This window comes from Tachypleus tridentatus, chromosome 7 (assembly GCF_004210375.1).
Source record: "Tachypleus tridentatus isolate NWPU-2018 chromosome 7, ASM421037v1, whole genome shotgun sequence".
NCBI classification, from domain to species: Eukaryota; Metazoa; Arthropoda; class Merostomata; order Xiphosura; family Limulidae; genus Tachypleus; species Tachypleus tridentatus.
This window is the reverse complement of record NC_134831.1, coordinates 23,355,847-23,381,154: the sequence shown is the minus strand read 5'-3', so window position 1 is coordinate 23,381,154 and position 25,308 is coordinate 23,355,847. Positions and strand designations below refer to the sequence as shown.

Here is a 25,308-nt window from a genome sequence, read left to right as displayed (position 1 = left end):
CTGTGATTGAACATCATCATAAAGCTACTAAGACTGTAATTTGATTGAAAAGTCAGCAATTCAAAGGCAATGGCTAATTTGCTTTCCAAGCTATGAAGCATTGTTTGCCATACAAATATTCACATCCACTACATTGTGGGATTCCTACTTATTTATCATGTTTCAAATACGGCTGGCACCAGTATATGTACTATACTTGAGTATCATTCATGTCAAAGGTTAGGACAGAGACACAGTCATTGAAAAATTTCAAATCCTCAATACAAACCTGTTTCTAAACAAAATGTTCAAGTTGTAAAGATAAGTATAAGAGACGATCTGTCTCATTTGAACAAGGAAGAGTAATCACAGTGCTAAATATTCACAATGGTAAGAATTCCTTACCACCAAGTACCAGCCGTCTACAATGCGTATTATGATTACAAAGTGGGAAGTGGTTTATCTTTTTGTGCTAGTAATCATTAGCAATGAGGACACAGATTGATGAAATAATCACATATGGAAGTATAGTAAGTCTATCAGTCTTTGTAAAACTGATGTAAAATAAAGTTATAAAATTATCATATCTAAAATGACATTTTGTTTCTTTTATATTAAATGAAAATATCGAACTAACAAATTAATGTTAATGTGAAACTACATATAATCATTTGTGATAGCAGCCTCGTAATACGCTTTCTGACGACATTATGGGAAACTATGATGACATTCCCTGTGACGTAATAGTAGCCGGTCATGTTGGCCTAGAAATGCATCTCTAACAACTCACTCTCTGGTGATACTTTGTAAAACTATAACTTTACATCTTTGATGTCATGGTCTCTTCCGCATTCAACCTATTTCCTGAGGCAGCAAATCAGTCCATGGGTCCGAACTCCTAGGGTAACTTCTTACTAGAGATTTTGGGCTATTCTAATAAAACAGTAAGATTTTATCATCACGCTTATAACGTCTCCACACCTCAAGTTCACAGTCTGCCAAGCTAAACCACAGGTTTTAAAACTTCAAAACATAATGTTAAAAGCTCATAAATAATTTATTTTCACGGTAGATTGGATTGTTAAGAAATTTGTGTAGTTTAAGAAAATAAACATTTCCATCACATTAGTTGAATGTTGATGTTTTGAAAGAGTTAACAGAAGAGGACAGTATAATCCTCTTTACCCTGTTTATGTAATTTATGTATGTAAGCCTTCGTCTTTGTGCATATAAATATAATTCTATACACCCCTGTTTCGTAATTTATTCATGTTTGGCAATAAGCAGAGAAAAATAATAGTCTAAGTTTAACATCATTCTTTGGTTTTGAACCAGACAAATGAATATTGTGTTTATTGATGTCCAATGAAGTACTGCATAGCAAGATTAAAGATGGCCGTATTATAAGTGGAGAACAAATATGCCTCATAAAGTAGAAATAATAATGACAACGTTTTAAAAGGAAATCTTAAACAATAGTGTTGTATTGTCAGAAAAAAAGTGATATATTAGGACAGTAAGGATGTTAATCTTATCTTTCCAGCTATTATATATTTTTGAGAACTCGGCCGAATGTTACACACAGCACATTTCATGTTAATGTCAGTATTATATGTTTGTAACTTTCGCAGTTCTCGTAAGGAAGATTTTAGCGTATTTACTTATATAAATAAATATTTCAGGCTGCTTTAATCGTCACACGTAACATAATAAATCGTAGACTCGTTCGAGTCAAATTGTGCAAGGGTTGTGAAAATTATAAGAATCCAGTTACGAAAGACTTGGAGTGTGCAACAACAATAAATAACAAAAACATTATTTGCATCATGGCAAGAAGATTCACTCATTGTCAACGTAATTGACGAACAATCTTAAACTAATGTTCAAATTTAACTTCATGTATCATCAAAAATTGCTCTGAAAATCAAAGAATTTTATCTTTTATCTATAGTTTGTATTCGCTCATACCGCCCATTTATGTCTGTGAAAGTGTTATATAAAGTAAGTACGTGCGTTTGATATTTGTTTCCTTTCAAGTTATGACCATGAAAGATTTAACTCTCGAAACTACTATTTTGATAGAAAAGAAGTTAGTGTTATTCTCAGAATAAACCATCTGGAGATGCGGGATGGAAACTGAACTTTATGTATGAAAACATTAATTGTGGTGTTCAAACTTAATGCAAAATAACTTTTACAAACTAAGTACCAGCACCAGTACTGTGTTGAGGCACTCTCACCAAAGTGAAGAAAGTAAGTTATGTTATACTTGAATAATACTTTCATACTGTGCTACTTTCATCTAATTTACCTTCGCAACGATAGTCGAAATTATCGATCGCATGATTGTAACTTTATATCGCGTACACACATTTTAGCGCCAAAATTAGTAAAAAAAACAACAGCTAAAACATTTGGAGTAAACTATGACAAAATGGAATTTATGAATGTCAAAATAACATAGAAGTTGAAACTGTAGACAACCTAACAAAAGAAACAATTCCAAACAATAACTTGTTCATTAAATAAACAAAGGTCATTTAACTGATAGGCAATGAATACAAAAGAGTAAAGCAGTAACAAGTGAAAACTCGAATATATATATATATATATATATATTATTGTAAACAGTAGATATTTACTAGTTTTGTCAAATTAATAAAGTATTAGTTACATTAAATAAGTTTAATATACAAAATTTGTAAGGTGTGAATTGTAAATGTTCTGAACTAATCTCTGTTACCGGTATAAACATAAGATTAATTATCGATTTGCACAATTCACAAACTTATTTTTTCCATTCCATTTTTCTGTTGAAAAAGAATTCTGGTTAAAAATTAAAAAGTATTTGAATAAATAAACTATATTTGTCACACAACGTAACACACTTAACTTTAGAAACAAAATAAGTTGAGTAACATAGAAACAGTTTTTAATAATTAAGCAGTCATTATTCTTGTGGTGATGGCTTCGAACGTTAATGTATGTGTTACCTGTCTTCTACTTTTAAAGTTATACAAGTCCAACCACATGTTAGTATTCAAACAAAACCCAACACTAAACAACCGGATTTCATATCAGTGAAACCTTTGTGTAGCTTTATATTTCAGTACAAGGAAACGAACAAAGCCAGTTGGAAAAAGACAGTAGGTGTATAACAATGCACTAACTTTGAGCCACATTACTGATAAAATGTACGAGTGTATAAAGTAGGACGTCACCTATCTTCAAGGTACGTGCTATTCTGTATGATATTTATATGGTTGTACCAGTTGTTGACTGATAGTATATTAAATTTTCGTATACAATGTAAAAACAGCATGATACAACCATCTGTCTAGATTACAGAGATATAAAAACGTATAAAACAACATACCTAAAGGAGGATGGCATATTTTCTGAAAAATAAACCACAGAAGATAGCGTGTCCTGTTTCAGCTGAATGTATCTACACTGTTATCCATTAGTAAAGTGTAGTTGAATTGAATTACGGATGAAAGTACTCGAAATGAAATATAAAAGTACCGATGTGTAGGGTACAGAGAGAAGTGTAATAACACAACTATCAAATACACTTGTTATTTCACTAGACAAGTACCAAATCACATTTCCATCATGTATGTATAGGACTATTCACATTATCTATATGTTAATGTACACTGGTTTGAAAGCAGCATGTTTTGTTTTTTGAAACAAAATTTCAGAACTTGGTAACCACAGCATAAACAGCTTATGTGTAAGTTATTGCTTAAGTTCGGTTAATTTGTTAATTACAGTTCGGTACGAATTATTTCACGTTAAACTTTAAAGCTGTAAAATTTATATTGCACATTTTACGTGTTTTTGAGATGTGTACAAGACAGTCACATATGCAACCACATTATCTTTACTAAAAAAGCATTTCAACAAAAAATATAACACGTTCTGATGTACAAAATAATAAAAAATGCCTTTCAACAATGAATAGCATATTTTGGCACACAAAATAATGAATATACCTCTCAACCATGAATATCACATATCTTGAAGTAAAAAAATGCACGAGTTGAGGCTTAATTTTTCACGAGATAAATTATAAGTAAAACCTAGGTGCTAGCAATAAAAATGTTTAATAACATATTAAAATAATATTATTATTGTAATATATATTGTGTCAACCGCGGGAACTTTGAGATCTCGGATTTGAAACATAGTAATATCAAACACTTTTCACACTCGAAGCTGTGGGTGCATTTTACCATGTACCAGTCAGTCTCAATATCTTGTTAAGAAAAGCTACTTTACGTAGTGGTTACCACACATGTTTGCTTTCCTCTACATTCCGTGCTTCAAAAACAGGGAAGGTCATTCCTACTTTGTGTATAAGGTGTTGACACTGAGTTACAGTTAAAATTATATTGATGTACATAGTTAACCCTGACCATCCACTGCATTTTATAAGCAGTGAGAACTTCTGGTGAATTAGAGCATGTGGTTAAAATGGAAAAAATACATTGTAGATATTTGTCGAGAGATATCGATTTATCGGTTTGATGGTACGTTTCTCTGATGCTCTATAAACTGAAAATTCTAATAAAAGTAAAGCATCATTCAGAAGGGATTCGTGTGGTCAAACTTTATGGTCATTGCATCGTCGGACTTCAGCTAGCGTGAGACTCCACAAAACAGTTTAATCTGGTCACACACTACGTTAACGCATTGCGTGATAGCGTGAGGTTTATGGACCCTGAGGAACATTTTCTGAAATTATAACCACACAGTATTGATTTTACTAAGCACCAAGCCCCAGGTAGTAGCTTAATTAGATGGCAGAGTACACAAATATATTGTGCGTAAGGGAGAATTTTAAAGAAATCTGCCCCTTCAAATATTGTTTTAGTATTTAACGCTTAAGTCGGTTCTTAACTAAATGATCTTGATAAATGGAAAAGTTTGGTATTAAGCACAAAAATAATTTCATAAATAATGTCTCAAGAGTTTGCTTCCTAGTGGGATTTCAAGGTTTCCTCAAGTTATTTTAAGTAAAGCCATTATTAGATGCTTAACTGTTATTTTCTGATTTCCTAAGTGCTAAAGTTTAAATGCTATTTGTGACTTACAAGGGCAAGACATTGTGTGATTAATTTTATTACTTGAACTTATAACTGGTATTGATTATGCAGGTTGATATTTCAGTAATTCCTTATTTACTCACTTGAGTTAATTTGTCATTAACAACGACACGATGAAAGTTGACTGAGTAAATTTATTCAGGTTATCACATCATCTGCACAACCTGATGCATAACTTTTAATGTAGAAGAATAACTGCAGTTATGTATGTCTTTGCAGTGGTGCACCAATTATCTCCTGCTCATTTGTGAAGATTACAGAAGTCCCATCAGGGGCAACCTGATTAAAAACATTGCAAAATACAAAACTTTTAAATGTTATTTTCTTCTGAATAGTTGGCTCTTGAAATAAAGAAAACAATTGACACAAAATTTCCTATAAAACATATACAAGAAATATCTAATGATAATTATAACTTACATCTTCTAAATCTTCATCGCTTTTAATCAGCTGAGACGGTCTTCTTTGTCATTGGAATAGGTCTTGTAATATGTTGAAAATTTGTGTTATAGTTTGCTATCAGCAATATTAATCATGAAAGAATATGCAAAATAATAATTATGAATTATTTCTATCACCACTGTTGTGGTCTTTGTTTATTGGTCATCTGTGTTAAAAGGTTTAGAACGAATAATAATAATCATAGTCTTTCATAAACCTAAAGTAAAAATTTCAACAAAAATTGAACATAATCTTATGGAAAAATTATTTCAGTTCTTAAATTTTTACACACAGTGGCTTTAATGTATATAATTGAAATATAAAAAAATCCCGTGTAAGAAAGAATACAACAGCATTGGCGTTGGTCGTATCCTCATTATTCTACAAACAAAATATTGGGCAGATGGGGTTGATTTTTTTCAATGTCTCAATGCAATTACAACAAAATATTCCTCACACTGATTTAACATGAAGAAGTTTAATTTGTTAAAAAAATCAGTATCCACACAGAAAATAATCATTGTTGCTTGTGATATAGATGACCATTTCGACCACGATTTATGATAAGGTTATGGTCATTCTCCAGTGTTTTATATATTTAAATGAACAAAGTGACGACCAAATATTACTTAGAATTCTGAGAAAAACTGTAAAGAAGCGAATGCTCCAGTGTGAAGATTGGAATTTGTTACGGTACATGTGAGGAAGAACCCTAAATCTAGTTGAACTTTTGCGTTTTTGATACTCAAACAATTAGAAATTATGTTTATGCATTGGAGTAGAAACGTCTGGTTTGTTACATTGTTTTGAATTTTGCGCACTGCTACACGAAGTTATCTGTGCTATCCGTCTCTAATTTAGCAATGTAAGACTAGTGGGAAAGTCTCTAGTTATCATCGCTCACCGCTAACTCTTGAGCTACTTTTTCACCAACGAATAATGGAATTGACCGTACATTATAACGCCCCATGGGTCATCTGTGTTAAAAGATTTTGAACTAATAATAATAATAATTATAGTCTTTTATAAGCAGATGTGATTGACTTCTTCTGTGTCTCAATATAAATACAAAGAACAATATTAATTAAAAAATATCCACACAGAAAATAATCAGTGTTGCATGTAATGTCGATGACTATTTCGTCCACGATTTATGGTAATGTTATGGTCATTCTCCAGAGTTTTATATATTTAAATTAACAAACTGATAACTCAGTATTACTTAGCACTCTGACAAAAGTAGAAACTGGTTTTGGTACACTTGAGCAGCGTGGAAGCATCCTGGATCTAGTTGATTTGTGTGTCTTTGATACTCGAACAATGGAAAATTAACTCGAGTTACAAAGGTGTGAGGCAAATGTAATGCTATGGCAAGAAGTTAAGTGTATGGATGTTCCAGTATAGAGACTGTTTTGGTTCATGGCATGTGCTATAAGCAGTTTAGATATGGGTAGCTTGGTTAATACCTCATAGTCCAGCAAGTTGTTCTATTAAAATGCAAAGTACACCAGACATGGGGTATGAAAACGTGCAGAAGCTATTAAATACTAAGCCGAAATCGTACAATACTGAAAAAAAAATTTAGTATCACGGTTTGACCAGGAGCTTAAAGATGAGAACAATGAGCCAATAGAGGAGAATGAGGATGACACATTTAGTCATACTGACTCCACCAAAAAGAGAAAATTAGTTTTATTTGGTTCCCCATAAGAAGGTAGATAGGGAGTCACAAGAAAACAGATGGAACAGACAGTCTCAACTGTTGAATGGGTTACTGATGTTGACCTACCAAAATCTAAGACGATAATCTGATCGTGTATTTGATGATTAAAATGACGTGGTATCTTTGTATTCCAATCTAAATAATGATGTTCAATGTATAATATATAAATTACATTAAAAACATCGGACGTTCAGTTAGTAGGATAGTAACTTCAGAAATGTCTTTCACTCCAGTTTTAAAGAATAACTTGCATATATTATTTATGAAACATAATAACCTTCAACCTGATGCTGATGAGTACGTTTATTATTTAATTATTAATAGTATCATGGTAGGAATAGTGTTTTAAGTTGATTTGATAGTTTACAAGTACTTTGTGATCAACTTGAAATATTTAATCAGATTGATTATTATAAGGTTTCATAATTCCAAACTTTCCATCTTTGAGTACTAGAAAAAAATTGATAATATCAAATTTAAAATTTAGAGACTGTAAGCTACTTCACAGGAAGAAATGTATTATTGGTATTAAAATGTGTCAGTTCGATTCTAAGAAAAAGGGACTCTAATTCAGAGCCTTCGGATCGCAATTAGACACACTACCACTTGTCCATACACTATGCGTCCATATAATAAGTCAGGTCAATGTAGTTCCTAATAATTTAATTTTTTTTATTGCGCATTGAAATTTTAACACAATTACATAATATTACGGCAATGTTACTAACAGAACTCCAAAAGAATGAAAAAACACTCTTTTGATACATTTTTACCCAACAAGACTTTGTTGGCTGTTAATGGTTGTCACGCGATGTGCTAGTTTCCATTTTCAAAATAATTTTATTCCAAGGAACCTAACTCTCTGAATTCACAGTTAGTGTCTCTTTATAGGCATGGTATAAAACCCACGCTAGCTTTCATAAAATTAAGAAATTCGAATAATAGATTCAATGTTATCCACCTTTGAAATACAAATCAAACAATACATTCAACTATCATCTGACAATAAACTAACAATATCGCAATAATATGAGGGAGTTATTTTTCAACATGCATAATTCAATAGATAACAACAAAACTTCCCAACTTTACCGTCAAAATGAACGTCAAAGAAGCATACTTGTTTTAAATTACAATTGAAACTGTTAAATCCCACCGTTTGCTATCCCTGATTATCTTCTCCACTTTGTCAAGAGAGTGAAAAGTTGCGTTTAATAAACTGGGATATTACATCTACCATGAATATATTAACCAAAATACAACACTCTAGCAAACCATATTGCGACATTACGCAATAATAAAGCCATCAAAGAAACATGAATAAAACCAACAGTTATACAATCAAGGATTCATCAACAAATGTATCCATCGATACATTAGTAAAATCAATAATGAATGCGTTAATAAAGAAAAGCATAGATACAAAAATAAAGTAATCGTGAACACATTAATAAGGTAAGCTGTGATACAACAATTCCATGACCTAAATAGTTAGTCTACCAACCTAGAATTTCTTGACTATATATAATTGACAATATTGTCAATATTGTTGACAATATATAATTATAATATATATTATTATATATAATATATATTATAATTATATATTGAGACTAGCACGTACATTATTTCACTTCACAGGAAAAGAAATATGTATAAAATTTGGTTTTACTTTTTAAATTCACTAACTTCGTCCTTTTTATAGGTTTTCTTACGTCATTGCTATTTCCGATAAAGTTTCATGCAGATAAGTAGAGCCATCTGTGGGCAACAAAGAAAACGAATAAATTTTATACTGGACTGTTAAACGGCGGGAATGAGCCAGTCAGTGTCCACGGGTTATCTGCTGAGTCCACAGAGGAGAATCGAACCGCTGATTTTAGCGTTGTAAATCCGTAGACATGCTGCTGTACCAGCGGGGGACTGTCACTTAGTTCTTTTGATTGAATATAGAAGTTTTTGAACTAAAGTAGATTAACGTTTGTACTTTTCTGTATAATATATTTCTACCTGTTGTCATAGCAAGGTGAGTGATTCATTGTTTGTTGTGGTTACAGAAATTATTTTGAGTTGTTAGTGTGAAAATTTGTTATAAACACTAAGAAAGTATTATTGTATTAACGAAAGACATAAAAAAGTGTAGTGAAAACTTTCTAATGTCGTGTATACTTACACCATACTATACCACGAGGCCCGGCATGGCCAAGCGTGTTAAGGCGTTCGACTCGTAATCCGAGGGTCGCGGGTTTGAATCCCGGTAGCACCAAACATGCTAGCCCTTTCAGCCGTGGGGGCGTTATAATGTGACGGTCAATCCCACTACTCATTGGTAAAAGAGTAGCTCAAGAGTTGGCGGTGGGTGGTGATGACTCGCTGCCTTCCCTCTAGTCTTACACTGTAAAATTAGGGACGGCTAGCGCAGATAGCCCTCGAGTAGCTTTGTGCGAAATTCAGAACAAACTATACCACGAATCAGGTATTACACACCAACAAGGTGTACTTAAGTGCACTAAGACTTGTATTATATGAGCTGTCACGATGGTGGTACAAGGTATCAATAAAATATATCTTTCCGTAATGAGCATAGCGTGTATGTCAGTATATATGTGTGTTTGTGTGTACCCCACTTTACGAATATGTATGAAACCTAAATTAAAACACCGTTATATCATATTCAGGATGTTTGGTTTATTCCAGAATAATTTTACAATGAACAATATTCATTTGTATCTTCTGTATGCGATTTAAATAGATGAGATTGTCGTTGTCTGTACTACAAAAAACGTTCCATCAAACTATTATGGAATAAATTAACACAGTAAAGACTATCTTGCTGTGTGACATAGTAATTGGTTTGTCTGAATTTGAATCTAAAAGCCCAAAAGTCTGGCTGTGAAGCCATTTCTTCACCGTTGGTCCACTGAGAAAATGTATCTTTAGTTATTAGGAACAAAGAGCCAGACTATGCCTTGTGGCAAAGAATAATGAAAGCTGGCTATAACTTCCATTGTAGAATTTTCTGTTTGTTTGATACTGGAGAGGAGTCCTGTATTTATTTATTGATTAAGATGGTTATTTTTATTCCAGTCTAATTATCTGTTTCTTAAATGTAAGATAAGAATGAAATGAGTAATTAAGAGGCATGGATACTTTATTCAGTTTCTCACTTTTTTTAAGTAACCAAAACGTGAAACGATATATTGCCAAGTTAAGGTTCTGGAGTTTATAACAGAATGGGTATTAGATCAAGTAAGTATCAAGTTCAGACTGTAGAGATTACTTGGTAGGGTAAAAATAGACTGAGTTTTACACTAAGGTTATTATAATGAGGGTAGTAAAAAAAAATAAAAGTCTTGTCCAAAGTTGAATCTTTACAATTCTTATAATGAAGTAAGAAGACATTCATAAAATTATTATAAAATTCGGGATCTGGGAGTTTTCTTTTATTGGAGTAAGAAATAAAAACCACAACAAGCCTAGGATCTAATGCTTTTATAACATAATATTAATATAAAAAGCCATGCACCACGTTATCGCCATGTTTTTGGTCTAAGAAACTTATAAAAGGATAATGATACATCAAGTTGTATACGAGGTACGAATTGTAAGAATATTATAACTGGGTAACAACAGACACAGTCATTAGTAAGTTATTAACAATTTCAGGCTCTAGAGTTCTTATAAGATGATAATAATAGATTAAAGTGTACATCACTTTCAAAAGATATGGGTCTTGAAATGTGGTAATAATACACCAAATCGAACACCAAGCTCAGAATGCAGTGATTTTTTAACTGATTATAACAAATTAATACTTACACCATGTTATTACAAAGTTCTGATTTTATGGTAAATAATAAAACGAACTTTACACCAAAATCTATCTATGAGGACTTTGTGACGGGTTGATGATATAACATATCTCACTATAAGCTGTTACCAAGTTGAGGCTCTAGGTAATGGGGTAACATTAGAAGTACTATACGATATAATTACCAAATTCAGACTTTAGGGTTTTTATAAAGCGTAGCTATAAACAAATTTGTATAGCAGGTTAAATCTCTGTAATTCTTAAAATGGGATAATAGTAGGACAAGGCATAGGTGAAGTTATTACAAGTTAATGTTCTATGAGCCTGATACTAAAATAATAATTGAATAATACATACACCAATCCAGAAATTAATGGTCTTGTAACTAGGTGATAATATCACAAGTCGTATATGATGTTATTATCATGCTCAGGATCTAAGGGTCTTGAACTGTATAATAATACACCAAGTGTACATCAAATTCGGGCTACCGGAGTCTTATTATTTTGTAAAAACAAGTAAAAACATTCACCAAACTATTATAAACATCAGGCTTCGCTGGTTTTATAATGGAACAATAATAGAAAAAGTTGTACATTAATGTATCACCAACATCATATTTCACTGGTTTTTATAATGGGGCAACAATAGAAAAGGTTGTAGATCAAACTATTACCAACATTAGGCCCCAGTGCTTTTATTATGCGATAATAATAGAAAAAGTTATACATCAAACTATTACTAACATTAGGCCTTAGTGTTTTTATTATTGGACAATAATAGAACAAGTTGTACATAAAACTATTACCAACATCATGCTATAGCGGTTTTATAATAGGACAATGAAAGAATAAGTTCTATATCAAACTATTACCTATATTAAGCTCCAGCAATTTTATAATGAGACAATAATGGAACTACTTGTACATCAGTTATTAACAACATCAGGCTCCAGTGGTTTTATAATGAGACAATAATGGAACTACTTGTACATCAGTTATTAACAACATCAGGCTCCAGTGGTTTTATAATGAGACTGTAACAAATAAGATGTACGTCAATGTATTACCAACATCACGCTCTAGCGGCTTTATAACAAGATAAGAAAGGATTAAAGTTTTTATCATGTTCAAGATTTTCCAGCTTGTTATTATATAATGATAAAGCTGGTGTCGCTCAGAAAGGGGTGGTTCGCCCTATACTCTTCATCATGTATGTAAACAATATGCCTTTGAAAGACCCTAATCATGGATTCTCCTCACAGTTCGCTGATGATGTGGCAGTCTGGAAAAGTGCCACAGCATCAATAATGGCAGCTACAAACGTACAACCGCAACTAAATAGAATAAGCGAATATCACAAAAGTACAGAATAAAAAAAATACAGCAAAAACACAACTTGTCGTCTTTACAAAATTGACAAAATACAAAAAGTACAGTCTGAAATATATATGAATGGAACACTACTTCAGACTGTCACATCGGCAAAATTTCTTGGTCTAACCTATGATTCAAAATTAACATGAATTAACCATGTAAACGAAATCAAAAATAAAGTCTGGCGAAGAACCAACTAAGCTAGGAGTCTAACTGGCAAGAATAGTGAAGCATCAATAAACAACATACTAAAAAATTACAAAACATACATTAGACCAGTAATCGACTATGCAGCTCTAGCATGAATAACAGTAAGTGACAAAACAATTAAAACCAAACTACAAACAATCCAAAACACATTCCTCACAACAGCGTATAAGAGTTCCCAGAGCAACATCATCCCAATTTATACATAAATATTCAAACCTACCAACCATACCAGATAAACTCCTACATAGTATAATAACGTACTTTGATAAAAATTGAATTAAAAACGAATTACTACGCCAACTAGACAGGTACCTCACACATGATGAAGTGAGTCCTGAACACCTCTTCCTGATCAATATATATTTTAAACATAGAAATAAAAAAACAAATGAATGAAAACAAATATATATAATATAATTTTAAAAAGTTCTACCAACAAACCAGACATCTTACTGATAAGACAAATCAATTATGGGACAACTACATCAAGTTATTACCAACTTACCAAACTACATACACCAATCCAGAAATTAATGATCTTGTAACTAGGTGATAATATCACAAGTCGTATATGATGTTATTATCATGCTCAGGATCTAATGGTCTTGAACTGTATAATAATACATCAAGTGTACATCAAATTCGGGCTATCGGAGTCTTATTATTTTGTAAAAACAATTAAAAACATTCACCAAACTATTATAAACATCAGGCTTCACTGGTTTTATAATGGAACAATAATATAAAAAGTTGTACATCAAATTATTACCAACAGTAATAGGGTTTATCCTTACAAGATATACAACGGTCAAGTACAGATCTTGTCAACGAATTTGTTGTTCATACATATGTTAATATTACCCTGAGGACAATAAGGTGACACATTTAATAAAGATGAAACATCTTTGTGACCAGTAAGGTTTGTAGACGGCTTGAAAGGATAATGAAGAAAATGTTATTACAAGTTCAACACGGTGACAGATGTACAACATTTCGACAGTTTTCTCATCATCATTTTGAAATGTTGTACACTTGTTACTATCTGAAACTTAAATAAATTTTCATTGTTACCCATTCAAGCCATCTCCAAACTATATTTGACAGTAAGATAAATATTAGATCAAAGTAGCCTCATTGGATGAGTAACTGCTAGAAACCTACATTTAAGCAAAAGTAATCATATCATTAGGTCGAAAGAGGAATAATTGGAACATATATGTACAATAATCAAGACAAGATATACAGCTTTTTACATATGAATACAAATTTGAGTTGTTTGGTAGCAATCAGTTACAGTTTATTCATTGTTGAAGTATGATGTTCAAAGTACAGTTACAACGAATCATACAGACAATCAGTACATGTTTCAAGATGCATCTCAGCATCATGTTTGGAGCAGTATTTTAGCCAATAGTGTGATGACTTACTACAGTTGAGAACGTCCTGACTGATCACAAGCACCATTTTCTAAAGAACATGATTCATTGAGTACGAACCCCAAGAAAATGGTCCCAAACATTCAGTAAATATGATGTAATTCTATGTTACTTATAAAGAGGATGATAAATTACTCATAACCATGGCTTTTTTACACGGGATGTGGTAATTGTTTTCATACTAGTCATTCAGGAACATCCACTGAAAGTGAAACCAACTAAGGAAATATTATATAAAGTATCCTCCAATCTAAAGTTTGTGAAAAAGTAAATAAAAATAAATAAAGTATTTAAACAGTTCATAAATGCTTCGACATTTTATTTGTTTCAATGAAGAAAGTATTATGTAAACTACATTATATTCAGTTAACATAGTTTAAAATAATAAAGAAACAAGTAAGGTACATTATGCTCGGTTAAAAATATCTAATCTGTTTTGTCATCAAATAAAATAACAAAATTTTGAATAGTATATCTCATATAACTTACAGACTCAGAATGCTTCTTGTAGCATCTAAATATACATATCAATACATGAATGTATATGAAAATTGATATATGAATTTCTACTTCAATACAAAGGAACATAGAATACACCTTCAAAAAAGAGCTCACATAAAAATAAATTATTAGTTACAATTTTTTTAAAGAATAATAAACAGTATTCACATTTCAAATTTAAATATTTAGATTTTTAAGCAAACATTATCTATCTTTTTACTTACAGTTAATTTTAACGTTTCGTTACCACCTGCCATAACCACCATTGTTTCCTCGATTTCCACCAAATCCTCCGTCCCCAAAGTTGTTTCGATAACCACTATTTACATTTCCTCCTCCAGTTCCACTTCCAAAATTTTTCTTTTGTCCTTCACTCCTCATTCCACCAAATCCTCCAAAACCATTACTACCATAGTCGTTATTAAATTCTCCTTTACCACTACCAAAATTATTTCCACCTAGAGTACCACTGCTACCATAGTGTACACCTCAAAAGCCCATATTTCCAGAACTACCACTTCTAAATCCTCCCACGTGACTTCCACTAAATCTAAATACATTACTGCTATAGCCATTTCCTCCAATTCCACTACTGCTCTGTCGAAACCCACCACTACCATAATTACTTTCTCCTTTGTCATCCCCGAACCCATAATTACAACTTCCTTGTCCACTTCCATATTTTCTATTGTCATACCTGCTTCCTCCTCTACCTCCCCAATAACCATTACTTCCATACCCTCCTCCTATTTTTCCACCTGTAAAACCACTGTTTCCATACACATTTCCACAGCTAGTGCTACTGTATTCACTTGCTTGGTATCCAGTATTGCCAAACCCAGTTCATGATCCACCACTGCCGTATACACCTCTACTTCCTCCTCCATCATAGTTTCCACCTTCAACAGCTTTGAACTAGGTTGATAGGAAGAGAAACGTCATCTAGAATTATTAGAATCATTATTGAATCATCGAAACTTAGGCACACTAAGAATCTAAATGAGTACGTGGACAAATCTAGGGTCATCCATTGTGACTATCTTCGAAGTTAATCATAAATATCATTGTACTTTGTTTAACGCATTTATTTAGTGATTCCCTGTGGGGAGTAAGTTAGTCAATACGTTTATTAGTTAATTTGTCTACTAGAGTACTGCGGATGAACTAGTGAGCTAGTGAGTGTGTTAGTCAGTCAGTTATGAGTTTATGAGCTTCTGAAACTTGAGGTATAAGAAACAAAACATTTTCATTTTCAGTAAGGTAAATATTTAGAACACTACTATACACGAGTGAATAGGAGAATCTCTATTTATTTCTAATTATCAATGTAACCAAACGCCTGATACACTGTTCTTCAAGGTTATTATAAATCTACAAAACAACTAAATAATATGGCACGACGTTTCTGGAGAACGTGAAACCTACTGGTCAGTTTCGGCTGTTCCAAACTCTAAACTAAATCAACTTAAGAAATGGTAAACCCATCCTTAAATGAATTTAAACTTACTGACTCTACAATATCTGAAGACAACCATTCCAAAGGCCAACCACCCTGTTTGAAAACTAAAACTGTCTTAGCAGCGGATGACTTACCCTATCGGAATTTATATATGTGTCCTTTAGTTCTACTATTCTCACTATCAAGTATCAAAAAAGATGATGCACCACCTCTATTAATTCCATTTACAATCTTAAAACCTCAACAAGATCCATTTACAATCTTAAAACCTCAATCAGATCCTTTTAAATCTTGTTTTTTCAAGAAAAAAGAATTTGAGAGATTTCAGCCTCTCCTCAAATGACAATCATTCCAAGACTGAACGCAATATTGCAAAATGTGTCCTAACCAGTAATAGATACAATGAAATTACAGCCTCTTTAGACTTGTATTCAATATTTCTGTAGATACAACCTAAAATCCCATTTGCCCTGCCATGAGAAATGTGATATACGGTGTCGTTAGTGTGCTTGCAAAAGGATACTTAAAAAATCAATGTCCTGAAAATTCGAGAACTCTCAAAAGTCTGATTAAATCTCAATCTTTATGGAATCTCGAGTCTGACGGACAGCAATGTGGCAAAGAATTTCATTTAGTCGCAGTAAACTGAGTTATAGGGGACGTAAAACCTATAGGAAATCACTTTGTTCGCCATAATAACAGACCAATGCTTCCATTCTTAGTTTTGTTCCTGACACAAAACCATGCGATGAGTTGGGTGACTTAAACAATTCCATGAATAACAAAGATGAGAGAAATTTAGTACCTTTGACAGATATTCTCTGTTACTAAATATTAAAACATAATGAAAACTTAAAAATAGGTAGCAGCTAAAGAATTGGAAAATGCATGTTATTTCCGTATATCACGCTATTAGTTAAATATTACACAACCACGAACTCTAAATAATTTTAGATGCTTGATATTTCCCTAAGACGGTTTCTTCGTGGGCTTTCCCTACACTACAGACTTTTTTGTAATACTTTTAGTCTCTGCGATTTGTTCCCCGCTAGTACATCAGTAAGTCTACGAATTTACAACGCTAAAATCAGAGGTTCGATTCCCCTCGGTGGACTTCGCAGATAGCCCGATGTGGCTTTGCTATAAGAAAACCTACACACGATCTGACACTTAAAATTACTTTCAGAATTTATACGTTAGTGAAATTGTAATTGTTTGTTGCACTTAAATCTTGGAATATTTTAAATTAAGAATTGTGATTACCTAGTTGTAGAGTTGAAAATAATATATCAGTGAATCTTAGGTATTCTTACAGTTCACTTTCTAGTTAATTAAAGCGATTTTAAACGTTAGTTACCTTTGATTTGGAAAATCCTGAAAATAAACTGCAAAGCAAGTGAATTTGTTATGAAGGTAATAGATATTTTGGTTTAAATATACAACACATCTAAAATATTGATCTATAGATAGCGCAACCATTCTTAAGCGAAATGAAACATTTAATGTTCTAACAGATATGTGCTACGTACAAATTCACATTAATTTCAGTTGAACACAATTGCTTAAAATAAAGTAAGAATGCTTCTTAAATATTATGATGGCCAATTACGTTGTAATAATTACTTAAAAGATCTTTGACCAATAGTAACATAACATGAATTACCCTATGATTAAGACTAGTAGAGTTGTGGCAAAGGTAAGAAGCCGTTTTGCCACGATAAAATTGGGCCAAGACAAAAAGAAAGACGAAAGTTTATAGTACAATATTTTATTAGATAACTCAACTTTATTAAAGTAAAACTAAGCTTACTTTATATTAAGTATTAAATTAACATGATTAGAATAGAAACACATAAATAAAACTGTTGATGAAAGATTTGATGTACGAGTATATAAGTATTTTAAATATATGTAAGAATTGGTGAAATTTGAAAAATTACACCAGCAACGGATAATCAGATGAATATATTCTGATACATTAAAATGCAACTTAAAACATTTGCTCTTCTCATAACGTTTAGGCAATATAGTATATTGTAATTTACGCAAAAAAACTGAAAATATGATGATGTAATAAAGTAATGATTTGATATTTGTGTCTGTTAGATGGTTTCCTACTATTTAAGACATACTTATTTTTCTAAGCATTCTCTACACTTATATGTCTTCTAAACTTCTTTCATTATTTATCTATGTGAAGCGTAGTGGTACTTTCTTCTGTTGCAGATAGAAGTCACACATCAGGTGCAGTATGGGTTTTCTCCAACTAGAGAATTGTCATCGCAAATTTTTAAAATTTTAACGTAATTTCGCCAATAAAAAAATTTTATTCTATAGATGCACGTAAAATTCCGTTTGAATTTCCAAATGCGATACACGTCGCAAGAGATGATGTTTTTCTTACCTGTTACATAAGGTCAGAGCCAACTGAATGAGACAAAAAGTGATGTGATAGTCTCAAATACGAACAAGGCTGTGCAATAAGTGCTGTCTGTAGTGCAGTTTTCATGTCTAAACATTTCAAATAATATTCACCAAACTTACAGATATAGATGAACTTAGAAACTCAGGACTACCCAGAAAGAGACATGCAAGTTGTAGCCCAGTCATACTGAGAAATATTCTGGTAATAGATGTGGATCCACTAATACTACGATCAGTGAGGAAGAAAGTCGTCCATTTCTCAGTCAACGATACGAAATAAAATCAAGAAAGATATAAAAGTCACATGTGCACAAGTTGTTTCAAAAACATCCATTCAAATATTGTATGCATCGTGTAGCTGGAGAATGAAACAGATATTCATGCAATTATATTAAAATATTTACCAATCAAGTTGCTGGATGCAGTGCATATTGATTTCTATATCTTTGGACTGTTGAAACAGGCACTGAGAAACAATCTCCAACAAACAGTGGATGAATTATGAAACGTGGTAATAAAGAGTGCAATTCTTTGTATATGATAGCCTTACAATAAAGCTCTTTGCATTTATAAAAGCACTGCAGAGATACTGTCAAGATGTACTGTTATAAGATAAAGCATGGTTCAACGTGCTAACATGAACTGTAAAAGTTAGAAAATAATTTTATCATAATGCTGTTAATCTCTGTATTATTGGATATTTTATTTTGAAACATTTTAAATAACTTCATTACAACATTATGATAATTAAGAAACAAAAATAATTTGAGAGTAATTCATTTTAAGGCGTTCTAGTTATATTTTAGAAAAAAACATTGAGATATTGATCAATTCACAAAATCCAGGATTACTTGCACTGTGCCTTTCTTAAACATAACATTGTATTAAGCAAAATGAACGATAAATTTTAGTCACAAATAATGTTTGCAAAAGAGTATTTATTGCAGTAATAATATTTGAGGTCAGATTGTGATGAATTATTGTGAAACGTGAAACCAAAAATTTTGAAATGGGCAAATTGCACCAAAAACTATAATAAAAAAATTAATTTATCGATTAACGTGCTCAAACTATGAATTTAAGGGTTCGTGGTTTGCAGACCATTGTTGCCAAAGTTTTGACATCGTGTGTTACCAAAATGTACTGTCATAAGATAAAGCATGATTCTTCGTGCTGGTATGGGTATTAAAATTAATTAAAGTACTGAACAACGTTTCGACCTTCTTCAGGTTGTGTTCTAAAATTAATTCGTAAAATATAAATGAAGTGGAAAAAATAGGAACTTTCAAATAATGTTTTTTGTAAATAATGCGTAAAGTTATTTCTTCATGCATAATTAGTCGAGACTGAGTCGTTCACTAAAATACAAGATTAGCACTAGATACATGTAGTACTATTGTATCAAATATTTTCGAAAGCAATTTATATGTATTGTAAAACTTCTAGGAGAATGAAAGTTGTCCTTAAACTGTATATGTAAAAACGGCTCGTTTCTTGAGAAAAATTTTTACGTAGAAGATCGAACAACGTTTCGACCTTCTTCGGTCATTGTCAGGTTATGATTGAAAAATATATAACACATATATTTGTAGTAGATAGAATAAATTTTCGAATTTTAAGAACATTTTTAATCACTTACCTGATCCTTCCCAAAATGTTTACGTTAAGTCTTTCTTAGCCACTTATCTTAATCCACAGAATAATGAGCAATTTGGAAAAATAAATTACGAATATTTTAACTCGTAGCAAATATATTTTGTTAATTCACATTTCATTAAAAGTTAGAAAATATTGTTAAACATTTGTCTGTTTGATTGCTTGTTGTAAAAAAAATCACTAACTACACAATGGGCTATTTGTAAAATGCCTATCATGAGCATCAGAACTCAGATTATGAGGCATTAAAGATGAACCACTGTGTAGAGAGAAAAAGAAAGGAACTGATCAAAAGCATCGTGTTAACGTTTCGTACATTTTAAGTAAGTACGTATCGTAGAAAGGTTATGTAACATAAATACATCTGTTATTTCAAATTAATTAATTATTTAGTGAAAACAACTCACTAATTAGAGATGATAAAATCGTTTGACCACAAACAAAAATTATTTGTAGTTATATTCAATTATGATGAATTAAGTTTTGAAAAATAAGTAGAATACTTTTTTTTTTTAGAATTGCTTATTTGGACCATTTTATATCTTAATCCAGAGTGGTTCCTACTGAAGAAAATACTTGACGTACCACTGAAAATAGCGATCCGTCTCCAGACTCCTCCCTTCTGAATAAGTGAACTAATGTAGTTGTATAACTTTCCCTATACAAGAATTGTTACTGCGTTGATCTATTTAGAACCTTTGGATATCCATATAGAAGGATAAAGGATGAGAACTATACTAATATACTAACAGTAAATTGTTCAGCTAAGTATAGTACTACATTAATATTTTAATATTTATGTGCAAACTTCATATTGTAGGCTGGAATATATCATTAATTGTAATTTTGCTGTTTCTATCATTCATGTATAATATTCTAGTTATTTACTTCTCACTTTCTTTTTCTTTCTTTCTTTTTTAGTGAACAACCACCTTCCCACTTTTGGCTGTAGACAGCGAAAGGTGATAAAATGTGTGACGCTCTAGGCTTGAGCATCCAGAGCTATTCCTATTCTATTCTTTTTTTAAACCAGTGAAGCTGACAAAGTTGAGAGTAAACCGGATAGATGACAGAGAGTGCACCACCAGTGCAATTTCCGTCTTGCTTTCGACCGTAATCTAGAAAAAAGGGAACATCGCATAATGACCCGTCCTATGATTTCTGACATGGTTGTTTATTTTATGATTTCGTTTATACTTTTAAAGAAAATTTGTTTGCTTAGTTATTTAGTTATTTTGCTGTTTCTTCTACAAAATTAATTTATTTTCTTCAAGGTTTAGATGTGCTGTGTAACATTCATGCTATCCTTTCCTTGACGTAATATGTTTAAAATACTTTTATATTTAACTTACATAAGTGAATTGATATCTACTTTAAACATTATGTCACAGAGAAACTCGAAAATGAAATATTATTCTTTGTGCCATTTTTTATTAAGTACAAAGATGTACAAAGGGCTATCTGCGATCTTCCGACCACGGGCATCGAAATCCAGTTTCTACCGTTGAAAGGCCACAGATACACCGCTGCGCCACTAGTGGGATTGTGCTTTAGTGTCGTAGCACTTGTTGCTTGATAACAAAAAACACCTCAAAATGTTTCGTTCTGCACTCACTTGAATATGTTAATATTACCATGATTTCCTGGATCTGATTACACTATAAAATAATCAAAAACAATTTCCCTTCGGTAACTTAAATGATTCTTTTCAATAAGAAAATCAATTTGCTTTTGTCTGCTTTACAAATATTGTTTGCACTTTAGCAATAATTTTCATTTTCTGTTTTCTCACAAACAATGTAAGTCAAGAAAGCGACTCAGTTGTTGGCAGTGGTTTGGTTTATGATCAAAGAGGAAAATAAATATTGTGAAGCAATATTTAAATCGTTCATTAAATCGTTTGATTGTTTCTTTCAAGCTGAGCACAAAATGGGCTCTCTGTCTTCTTGAAATATGGCTTATAGCGTCGTAAGTCCGCAGACATACTACTGTGTCGCAGGAGGAGCAGACTAAATTGGTTTGTTGGTTAACTAGTTGGCGTTTTGATGTGCAAAACAACTATGCTATCCCCGCTAAACAACCGGTAAAAATTTAAAAGTAAAATTCTATAAAATGAAAAAATAAATCGATTTAAGAATTTTAACAATGTCCAAAATTCAAACATTCACATGGAATTAAAAAGCCATTGGTATGTAAAATGTAAACACACAATGAAATTGAAACTATCACCAATGACACTGTCCAAATCAATTATAAAAAACGTAGACAATACTAGTCTAAAATATTGCCGCCACTCGTCGTAACGATACCAAAACAGCAAAACGTGGGCTTTTGTATCTTGAGTTTCACAAAAACAAACACATTGTTCGATCAATCCCAGATAAAAAAAAAAAAAAACGATAAGTTTAGAAACTATGATATATGTGTAGCGTAGCCAGGACAAGTTCCTCTTTCCGATCCTTGCAGAAACAAAATGGCCAAAGAACAACAGAAAGTTTGATCTGGAAAAGCTTGTTATGATCCTGCTTACTCCCAGTCGACTGCAAACTGGCACGAAGCCAAACCCTGAATACAGGACCATAACCCAAATATGGGGTACGCAGAGTGGTGACAGCACCAAAGGATATATCCACACAAATGAGATAACAATGTAATAATAGGCCAGTTGTTGTTGAATATCAACGAGAACAGAGTGAGAACTAGGGTTAATTGATTCCATGGCTAGTAGAGAGCTAAGAGTCAGTGCAAATAATGCAATCAGTATAATGCATAACTTCTGCGTAATCCAAAGCGACATAAATGGCATTCAACTTTGCAGTGAACACAAAACCGTAGAGGGTATCCTGTGAGCAACTGAGCCATAATAAACCATGGAAAAGCCCACAGGATCACTTGAATTCGTACCATTCATAAAAAAACAAAACAGAAGAATGGTTCAAAATATGCTCAGCAAAGATAAAACTGTACTTCTAATCACGGGTATCAGCTTTTCTCAGATGACTCAGAGAAATGTCACATTTGGGGATGGTTAATAAGCCGTGGTGGAATGGGCTGATCATTGAAGGCAGCAATGTCATCCAATGCTAGACTCAATCCAGCCAGTTGGGCAAAGATATGAAAGCCGTAACAAGAATTGCAGACTATCTATTCTAAAAGAACACATTCAACTGAAAAAAAAAAAAGATACAACTGCAGGTAAAATGCTGTGGTAAATATCGAAGCTTGGTAGCATAATGCAGAGAAAACTGCAAATGACTGAGGTGAATAGGAGATTTGTGGGATTCTGTGTAGAAACTCCAGACTGAAGAAATAAAGAGATCCCCAGATTGTGAATGAGATCTAACATCGTCAGGGCAGAGGCACTGGTAGACCTATAGACATAAGACCAATAGTCCAGTTTCGATCAAATGAAGACACAATAGATCTTAAAAATTGAAGATTGATCAGCTTCCCAAGAGTTAGAAGAGAGGACATGGAGGATATTTTGTGGCTTGTACACTTTATATAAAGCTGCTTGATGTGAGAAATGAAATTAAACTTAAAGTAAAAGAAAATCCACAAGAACGTTGCCTCAGAAACTACGGGTAGAACAACATAACAAAGATGACGTTTTGGATCAGGGTGTAAACCTTCTTGATGGCAAATGTTGATGCAAACAGTTTGTAGGAAGAAAAATAAAACCATTTGCAGTGATCCACTTCGTCAAGTGATTGAGAGCATTTTGATACTGCTACTCAACTGATGACTGGGAAGAATTTTGGAAGTTGTTAATATAGAACGCATTTGCAATGGTAGAAGGATAATGTTCATTGATGGCAAGAATCTTAATACAGAAAAGTGTGACACTCAAGACACAGCATAGGATTATATATATACCACTGAGAAAGTAACTGGTATAAACCTATCTTTTTATCAAACAATGTATTCATATTTAAACTTCTAAAGACACAGCCCTGAGCGACTACACGATTTTGAAGGAAAGAATGGGAAAGTGTTGAACCCACACGACTTGGAATCACTGGTTCATTAACATTTTTTAACAAAAAATGAGCAAATGTCTATACAATTATATGTTTCTAAAGGTCATTCAATGTAATTTTATTTTACCCAGTAACTTGTCTCATTTTTTTCTCTACCACTGGATGCAGACACAATCCTGACAAACACACATAACTCTCATTTTATTGTATATCTAAAGTAACGTTAAAAACCATTGTCTGCGTGTGTTTTTCTTAGAGTAAAGCCACATTAAGCTATCTGCTTAATCAAACCCCCTGATTTTCGCAGGGAACAAAAGCATTGAAAATTATTTATCAAGGTGTTTTATGTTTTAAAAGTCCAAAATAAACACATAAATGTTTTTAATCACAGAACAGTTGAGATTCTAGTAGTACTTAAATGCAGTACTATCATCTAAGGTAAAATAAACTGTTGACGACTATGCATGATCTTGTTGAAGGGTTTCGGTAATACGTATTTTCAATGTGTCATATCCAATAGAGAATTCAGGCTACTTTTTCTTTGCCATAAAATAGGGCTGAGAATTGAAAAAGTTACTTTTTTTTTAATCTTCTTTGTTCATTGGTTTTATACTTGCAACCTCATATGTTAAAAATAAATCATGATAAACACATTAATTTCTGTGGAGTTTCAAGCAAAAAAGTGAATTATGAGCTCATGCTAGTTAAAGTGCATTGTTGAATTGCAGGTAATTTAGGTTAATGGAAGACTATTTATCACACATAAGAATGTATTTACATACTTCTACCTAGTAAAATTACATCAACTATTGGTAATTATTTCTCTTTGAAAAAACAAACAACATATAATTGTGCTACATCAAGTTAACCAGAACATAGGTGAATTTATCAATGTGCTAGACCCAATGAAGAATTCTTGTCACCTTCTTTGTTCTTTTGCTCTAAAAATGGATTGTAGAATTGTGGCATGTTTTAATTAAATTTGGGATATGTGTTATAAATTATGTATCAACAGCATTATTCACCTCTCTGTACTCTATTTTCATAAACTTGTTTTTCTTTTGCAGATAAAAATAAAAATCAAGTAACTGGAAGATAGAAGTTAGCAACATGTTGTGTAAAGTACAAGCAATGTTGAAGATATAATTTCTCCCAAGTCTAAACAGAATTCTTAAAGTGGTTTGAACTATTAGGGGATGAT

The 25,308-nt window shown here is 32.3% G+C and overlaps 1 protein-coding gene and 1 long non-coding RNA gene across 2 annotated transcripts; one reads left to right on the top strand and one right to left on the bottom strand.

Moving 5' to 3' along the window:
* Nucleotides 1-1,957: 1,957 nt before the first annotated feature.
* On the top strand, nt 1,958-25,307 carry LOC143255302 (uncharacterized). Its single transcript, XR_013030533.1, has 4 exons — nt 1,958-2,232; nt 8,960-9,280; nt 21,049-21,296; nt 25,175-25,307. It is a non-coding gene; the product is annotated as an uncharacterized LOC143255302 (long non-coding RNA).
* On the bottom strand, nt 10,786-15,475 carry LOC143257920 (uncharacterized). The gene is made up of 2 exons (XM_076516968.1): nt 15,370-15,475; nt 10,786-15,076 (listed from the first exon to the last, which is right to left on the bottom strand). The coding sequence occupies exons 1-2, from the start codon at nt 15,473-15,475 to the stop codon at nt 14,832-14,834; spliced, it is 351 nt and encodes a 116-aa protein (XP_076373083.1). The 3' UTR covers nt 10,786-14,831.
* Nucleotide 25,308: the final 1 nt, after the last annotated feature.

Excerpts from the sequence above, each read along its gene's own strand:
- LOC143257920 (XM_076516968.1), bottom strand. The coding sequence starts at position 15,475 with ATGGAGGAGGAAGTAGAGGTGTATACGGCAGTGGTGGATCATGAACTG. Across the intron at positions 15,077-15,369 it reads AGCACTAGCTGTGGAAATGT|GTGTACACTATGGTAGCAGT; the intron begins GTATGGAAACAG and ends TGGGCTTTTGAG.